This window comes from Saprolegnia parasitica, assembly GCF_000151545.1.
Source record: "Saprolegnia parasitica CBS 223.65 unplaced genomic scaffold supercont2.442, whole genome shotgun sequence".
Taxonomy (NCBI): Eukaryota; Oomycota; class Saprolegniomycetes; order Saprolegniales; family Saprolegniaceae; genus Saprolegnia; species Saprolegnia parasitica.
In genome coordinates, this window is record NW_012156836.1 from 1 (window position 1) to 7,592 (window position 7,592).

The following is a 7,592-nucleotide window of genomic DNA, read 5'->3' on the forward strand; positions in this document are numbered from 1 at the left end:
GGCGTCAGAGCAGCATGGCGATCGGAAGACTACCTTCGAGGACGATGTCAAAGATGCGATCTTCAAAGCACACGACGACGTCGAGCTGCGCGAGGTCGGTCGTCGAGTTGTCCTGCCACTTTTGCGGCGCCTTCTTGGTCAAAATGTCGCGTTCGAGCATGGCCAGCACGCCATTGTGGCGAAAGCTACGTAGTCTTCGTGAGCCTCATTAGCAAGCGTCGAGATAGCGTACAGCGCTTCGTTCTCGGCCTTGAGCTCGCGGTACATGACCTCGTACGGCGTGAAGAACTCGTAGATGTGCGGCTCGTAGCGGCTGCGGCCCGGGAAGCGCACCTTGTTGCCGGCGCCGAAGGAGCACACGCGCAGGCCCGCAGCGTGCAGGTGGTCATGGGCCTCCGTGCTGCGGTTGACGTTGTTGGCGCAGATCATCGCAAACATCGGCGTCGTCATGCTGCCCGCTTGCGTGGCTTGCCGGCGCTTGGATTCGTTATCCGGTGTTATCCGGATACACGCCACGAGTAATGGATCTTCCCGCCACCGACATGGAAATATTGTACTCCGTTGGCACCTCGGTCAGTCGACAGTCGAGTAGAGTGAGTACTCGCTCCTTGTGCTGCGACGCTGAAGGCCGACTTGGTCGCTGACAGGACACGCTTGCATTCAAGCACCAGGTAGTGCTACCTACCTGCTTGAACACCCTTGCCATCGATCGATTGGCGGTCTTCAACAACCTCTCGCCGACGGGTACCTAGGCTGGAGCTCGCCAACGCCAACAGACTCGTAGAAAAGTCAGCACTGGATGTGGCAACGAACCGTCGCTGGTTGACCTTTTCTACCCACTTCGTTTCAGGCACCGCAGATAGGTCGTCTATTCTTGCTATTTCGCGCGCATTCTAACGTTAGCATTACATGCCGTCGCGGGGCCACGCCGATGCGACGACCGCGGAAACATATCCTTTTGATCCATGATGTATTACGATGCCAGCTTGGATTCGCTGCTTCGGATGTTGGCCTTGACGAGTCGCACGGCGTCGCTCAAGGCGCAGCTCCACACGCGCATCCAGCACGCGACGTCGCGGAACGAGGCGGCGGCCCATGCGATCGCCGCGATGCAAATCGAGCTCAAGATGAAAGCCATGCGCATCAAGCACGCCGAGCGCCAGGTGGCCAAAATGCACGCGGTGCACACGCTGCAGATGAAGCGCCTCATCAAGAAGGACCTCGTGCACCTCACTCGCACCGACAGCATTCGCAGCGTCCGTCGTCGTCTCTTCTTCTCGTTCGCATCTCGAGGCGCGCGTGTAGAAATTGGATGCGAGTCAGTCGATCGTAAACAAGCTACAGGCGGAGAACGACGCCTTGGACGAGAAGATATCGCTAGTTGATGACGCGATTGGTGCGCTGCTGAAGCAGTACGAGGCCGCCATCGAGGTACGAGGTGGTGTATACGACAACATGTACACAGCTGTGTGTCTAGTCGCACGCGACAAGTGTCCAGCGGCTCTTCGACGAACAATTGTCGATGCGCAAAGTGGATTTTGAAGTCGAGACCGTACGACAGTAGCTTCCACGCCACGGTTGTGCCAGTATCAAGTACTCCCTCGAGTCCTTAGGTTGAAGACGTGCACGCGATTATGGAGGACTTTCAGTACATCCTGAGTCAAGTACGTACAGTGTCGCTCAGCGCGTGTCTGATTGCGTGCAGCACACACCCGAGCGACGGTTTGTGCTCAAGTCCAAGCACCTGACGCTGAGCACGCTACGGCCCACCCACCTCACCGCGATGGTATGTCCGCAAAGATATCAAAAGACGTGGCTGCATCTAGCCTAGAGCGAGATCCTCGTCGCCTACTTGCCCATCAAGCTGCTACCGGTGCGACGCGCGAGAAATGCACGTCGACTGGTGACGATCTGCGATAGGTCAGTGTGACGCTGCACAAGCGGGTGTACAGCAAGGTCGTGCGCCGAGCCACCATGCCGGTTCTGCCAGTTGCCGCACTCACGCCCCTCGAGCAGCTCGAGTACGACGCCCTCGGAGCGTCAAGCGACTCGTCGTACGTGGACCCTAACCTCCATCTCCGTCGCGATGCCATCTCTAGATCCGACGGGGCGGGCAAAAGCGACGACGAGGATGCGAACGCGACGACCGGGGACCTTGCGTGCGTGGCGCCGCTGTTGGAACATGCTACACACATTGACCTCCTTGTGGGTAGCGTCATGCCCAAGGAGTCCTGCGGCTCGGCGCTGGGACTAAAGCTAGGAAGGGCACCGCGTATTTGGGCGCCGTCTGGCAAAAAGACGTCCCTGCCGTCCCTGCGCCTCAAGCCGCTTGCATGGTAACACGATTGAGCCTTTCCACTCACCGTTCGGAGAGTAGGAAGTACGTTGCGCTGCAAGCGAGTGTCAACCCACCCGAGTACATTCGTTCTTCAAACGTGTGTCAAAGATCTTCATGGATGTGTAGACACAACTTGCAACGCCGAGCGTCCCTCAGTCCGTCCGTCGCTAGCTCAACTACGCCGCGGTCCAACACATAAGTGGTCTTTTGAGTCGTCGCCTTGGTGTTGTGTCCATCGACTGAGGCGCATCGAGTGGCACAGAGCGTTGACGGAGCGAGTCTCGTTCACGATTCGGTCGCGTGTACTTTGCTTCGAGCCGCCTTGCACAACGACGTTCTTGCTCCCCTTGATCATACGATCGCACACTGGACCGGCGCTTGCCGTGTACAGAGTCGAAACATCTTTACTTTGGGGCTGATACTGGCGCTACCGACTTGCTGCCAGTGAATCCTGCAATGCACTTGGGCGCATTGATTCCGTCGCATCCGTGGGCTCTTCAAACCCCAGACCTACCCTGTCCCTAGCATGGAATCGCGTCGCTGGATCTCGCAGCGTCGGGCCCGGAGCTCGAGACTGGCCGTACGCAGCACGTGTGGATGGCGCCCAGCAAGGTGCTCATACCATCACGTCAAGAGAACACTTGCTGATTGCGGGCTTGTACGAAGTAATCTCAGTAGCCGAGTTCAACGACTTCTTAGCTGGTCCAGCTCAGATCGACGCCGCGGTGACCGAGGTACTAGGAGCGCGCGGATGGGGGAAAACGCGCAACAAGCAAAGATGAAAAGAGTCATTTGATCTCGGCTCGACGCGTGGAAGTTCATGCCAGCGATGAATGTCAGGCAGGATGACCAGGAGCGTTGTGTATAGCGGCCCGTCGCATTATGGACCCAACAAAGGTACACGACGTCGATAGCATCTCGAGATTCAACTCTCCCAGACCTAATGGCGGATAAGGTGCCGGTGTAACCGGTACATAACCGGCAAAGCCTGTTTATATCGCCATGTACGACTCGATGCACCCGGCGCGCTCCTCTCAGGCGCACTGTGCTTTAGGTCGTGTGATCGAAAGCGCCGCGCCAGCATCTCCGTCACAACACCCAAGCTCGGCACGCTACGCCAACCTCTATATCGTTTTTCTTGCGCACCATCGTGTGTATTTCCATTCCTTCGTTCCTCTTGTCTTGGCCTTTCTTGACCCGTGGTGACGGTACGGCCCAGAAGCCGCTTTCGCTGGCACAGCAACTCGAAGCCGCCGAGGCGCACACGCAACAGCTTCAAGCCGACGTGAGTATTAAGCGAGCGATGATCCAGAGCCTCGAAGGCATCGCCCAGTCGGACGCCAAGCTCGTGCGCGACAGCCTCGACCAAAGGCCCTCCATGGGTGCGGTCTTTTCCAAAACGGTGTTCCTTCATGAGCAAGTTATCAGTGACGGAGTCTATCTGGCTAGCGAGTCAGACCAACCACACTACAGGGCAAGAAGGAGCTCGTGACCAACAACGCGGCCTTGGTGCTCGCGATCGCCGACGTCGAAGCCAACCTTGCAACGCTTCAAGCAACGATTCAATCGGTGCGGCAATGGAAGAGAAATGGACGCGGCGTCACGCAAGGATATGCATATATTGTAGTTGCGGCACAAGCCGACCGCCCGGCTCGCCCAGCGCCGACTTTCAACGTCGGCCGAAGTGTTCGAGACAGTAACACACTTGCACTGTGCAGCTCTTTGTCAATGCGCTTTTGATATAGGACGTCGACGTCGGACGTCTCATCGAACAGTTTGAGCGGCTCCTTCGCCACGTACCACGCATCCGTGTCGAGCGTGTGGGATGAATGCGATGATGGAGTAGACACTGCCAAAGTCCGCGCTGCACTCGATCAAAGCCAAGCGCATCCTCATCGCGCTCGAAACGATCGACGCGACCCGTCTCAAATCCATTGTACATACGTCGAGGTAACGACCTCCGGTGCCATTCATCGTATTAGGAAATCACACTGGGCGACTACCTTCCGTTTCTATTGCCACTGGTAATACGCTGTGCGTGCAGCAAACGTCGCGTAATCTTCCATGAGTAGGCGCCGTCCACGAGCAAGAAGACGTCGTCGGCGCGGCACCCGGACGAGGACGAAGACGAGTCGTACTTCTCGCAGTACGAAGACAACACGGCCAAGATCCGACGGCATCTCGAAGCCGCCGTCGTGGCGACACCTGTGGCAACAGCCGACCAACCCTCGGAGACATCGCCACGGACAACGTGACGTCCATGACGGACCGCACCGACGCCAATATCTTCACATAGGTCGATTTCTGCGCCGTCAACGACCGCAAGCACTCTTGGCGCCGCGACAACGCCAACGTATTTCGTCCTGCGGTGAACGGAGGAGGTCCAAGGGTGCGGTGTAGAAAGCGACTCAGCGTTCGATTTGACGTGGCAATGCCAGCGCTCTCTAGCAACAGGTAGAAGAGACACCTCTGCCGAGCTAAAAGGAGTGTTGCAGTGACGTTGGCCACACCAAGTCGTCGTCGAGGTACATCAATACCACCATGCCTTGTCACCTACCGTATGAAAGCAGTGGTGTACCTAGCAGCGAGAAACCCAAAAGCCTCAAGTTGAATCCAGAGAGCTTGCCAAAGTTCGCGATCTTCCTCGGGCTGTACGCACTGCTAAGAAGCGACACGTGTAGGGACGGCTTTTTCACGAAAAGTCCCCGCGATGCCACAACCAAGCTGTCGACGAGGTGGCGAAGCGACCAACATGCTCGCTTCATGTATCTCTAGCGCGTCCATGTCGGCGCTCTCCACCGCAGAGAGCTCGTCCCCGCCTCGCCTCGCCACGAGGTAGAACAAAACGGATCGGAAAGGTTGTCCCACCGACTTGCGTGTAGCAGCGCGGTCGATGCCCTCGTCGTCAAATTCACGTCACGCTTGCGCCGGTATGTTACGTTCCCGCCAAAATAAAGTGTTGGATGTGTGGTAGACACCGCCACATGCCCGCTGCACGCCACCATTCGCTTCTCGTTGCCTCGTACGTCCGTTGATACAATGCTTGAAAAACCAGGCGCTGGATGGTAGAGCGGCGGTGACACTGCCCGTGGATGACGCGTGCGCTGCGTGCTTCTTGGTTTCGACCTCGACTGCAATATGTGTAGACCTGCACCCCAACTCGGCAAGCCAAGCAGCCATGTGCGAAGGTAGACGGGACGGGATTGCAATCGCCACGTCACCTTGTTGTGTGCGTAGTTGCAAGATCAAAGAATTTGCAGGGTACGTAGATCATGCGCACAAGACTGGATAGAGAAATCGTAGCAGCACCGAGACAGCGTCGTCACTACTGGACGCCCCCAAGCTCATGACGCCTGACCAGCTCTTGCCCATCAATGAAAAGTATTACTTCAAATTTGGTGTCATGTTGTACGTTTGGTTTTTGTAGGAGCACTCTCTTGCAGGACGAGTCGAAAGCCAAGTTCAGGTCGGCTAGCCTATGTGGATACCTCGAAAAACGACGCTATGGAATCTAGTCTGACGACCGCCGATGCACCGAGTGCAACAACAGAGAGCGACACCCCGGGGTACCAATCAATGCAACCACGGAACGCATGAGCATCGAGGCTTCAAGAACGAGTAGACCAAAGGAGTCGCCGCCACCGATGCGTCGCAGCCCGACGCCCAAGCTGGCGACGCTCATGCGCAGGCATGTGCTCGGTTGCCATCCGCGAATCTGACGACGCGTGTAGCGGCTCCAAGACCAAGGACCTCCTCGGCACCAAGATAATGTGGACGCTTTGATACCTGCAATCGACACGCTCACGACGAGCATGGTAGGGATGCCAAGGCCCCCGTGGCCGCGTCGCGCCTTCGCCGAGCCTCCGTCTCTTTGTATGTCGATCGACCTTGTTGATTCGTCACCAAACGGTTCTGCAGGGCTTCCAGCAGCAGTAGCACGAGTGGCAGTGCCAAGGCGCCGCGCGATGCGTCTTTGGGGTATGTACACCTCGAAGGACGACGCGGGGACCCACTTTGGGGGCGACTAGGGAGCAAGCGATTGCGAGGCGCACGGAAATGAGTCGCATGAACGACTTTGAGCGCATTGCGCTGGCCGACACGCGGCTGAAAACGGACGGTAGCTTTTCGTAGTCGACGACGACGACTATTTACTACACGGATGATGATAATGCAACCCTACCCACCGAACACATCGCCGTGTGCATGTGAGCAAGGGTATCTCCCCTTGATAAATTAGTACAAATATTAGCTGCAGGCGTCCGACATGGAGTTGGTGCACGAGCTGGCACCAATGGGGGTCACGGTGATGGGAGCTAGGTCACGTGATGCAAGCATTTCCGCACCCAACAAGTTGCCGCATCGAAATGTGTCGTCGACATATCAGACCAATCATCTGTACTACTAGTACCCATTATACTTCCGAGGCGCCATCATCATGAGCCTCTACCTTGTGGACATTATTGTGTGTTGGGAGCTGGCTAGTCCGAATCAGCCGTGCCACGTTCGACGACTCGCGTGGACGACGCTTGCTCCAACGATCGACCAAGTTACTACGCTGTCGAGCTACGACGACGAAGCAATTGTTGATGCTTATCCCGTAGGAGACTGGGCGAGGCGCTGAGGAAGCCGAAAGCTCCTGCGCTCGTCTTCGTGTTTGCGTTGAAGTCCCACGGTGCGTCGACTGGCGCGAGCACCCGTGTGGTATCCCTTGTATACAAACTCCAAGCTAATTCAAAAACAGGCTGCCGTCTGATTTGAGCGAGTTTGCCTTTTGCGTCTATTTCGCAGAAACCACCCGAAGCAGAACCAGCATGACGGTCCGGGCCGACTACGACGTGGTCGTGCGCGGCCAGCTCACGGCCGACATCGAGGACGACCTCGCGCAGGTCGAGATGCAGGCCGCGCAGATCAAGACGCAGACCGCGACCTTTGTGCCCCACAAGTCGCCGACGTCGCAGTACAAGCTCGTCGCGCTCCTCCAGACGAGCAACCTTATCCAGCGCCTTATCTCGGGCATCCTCCTCGGGTCCGCGGTCACGGTGTACCTCGTCCTTGGTCCGCGCTCGGCGCCCATCTACCTTTGCTCGTTCGTCGTCTCGATCTGCAACTACGAGTACGCGTGGCTCGCCGAGCGCATCACGCACCGCTTCACGACGTCGTACCTCGACGACTGCCTCGGCGACGTACACAGCGCGGGCATGTGCGCGATCCGCCCGTTTGACTGGCGTCCGCCGTGCCGTCTCGCCGATCGCGT

General features: G+C 57.4%; 4 protein-coding genes across 4 annotated transcripts; 3 read left to right on the plus strand and 1 right to left on the minus strand.

The window, feature by feature from the left end:
- Positions 1-4: 4 nt before the first annotated feature.
- Positions 5-450, minus strand: SPRG_17059 (hypothetical protein; the record flags this gene model as incomplete). The annotated part of the gene is made up of 2 exons (XM_012356351.1): positions 5-185; positions 233-450. 2 exons carry the CDS (start codon positions 448-450, stop codon positions 5-7), a joined length of 399 nt encoding a protein of 132 aa, XP_012211741.1.
- A 554-nt stretch (positions 451-1,004) lies between these two features.
- SPRG_17060 (hypothetical protein) lies at positions 1,005-2,254 on the plus strand (the record flags this gene model as incomplete). The annotated part of the gene is made up of 8 exons (XM_012356352.1): positions 1,005-1,256; positions 1,306-1,431; positions 1,478-1,552; positions 1,614-1,664; positions 1,706-1,786; positions 1,832-1,873; positions 1,921-2,080; positions 2,214-2,254. 8 exons carry the CDS (start codon positions 1,005-1,007, stop codon positions 2,252-2,254), a joined length of 828 nt encoding a protein of 275 aa, XP_012211742.1.
- A 1,387-nt stretch (positions 2,255-3,641) lies between these two features.
- On the plus strand, positions 3,642-6,561 carry SPRG_17061 (hypothetical protein; the record flags this gene model as incomplete). Its single annotated transcript, XM_012356353.1, has 20 exons — positions 3,642-3,758; positions 3,812-3,907; positions 3,966-4,034; positions 4,084-4,134; positions 4,185-4,274; positions 4,321-4,362; positions 4,411-4,589; positions 5,114-5,173; positions 5,221-5,268; positions 5,313-5,360; positions 5,408-5,437; positions 5,485-5,526; positions 5,576-5,599; positions 5,645-5,719; positions 5,766-5,804; positions 5,854-5,904; positions 6,070-6,108; positions 6,158-6,211; positions 6,257-6,316; positions 6,367-6,561. The coding sequence occupies 20 exons, from the start codon at positions 3,642-3,644 to the stop codon at positions 6,467-6,469; spliced, it is 1,317 nt and encodes a 438-aa protein (XP_012211743.1). The 3' UTR covers positions 6,470-6,561.
- A 588-nt stretch (positions 6,562-7,149) lies between these two features.
- Positions 7,150-7,576, plus strand: SPRG_17062 (hypothetical protein; the record flags this gene model as incomplete). The annotated part of the gene is made up of 1 exon (XM_012356354.1): positions 7,150-7,576. A coding segment is annotated over one exon (427 nt), but the record flags the coding sequence as incomplete, so codon positions are not given.
- Between the last annotated feature and the right edge of the window lie 16 nt (positions 7,577-7,592).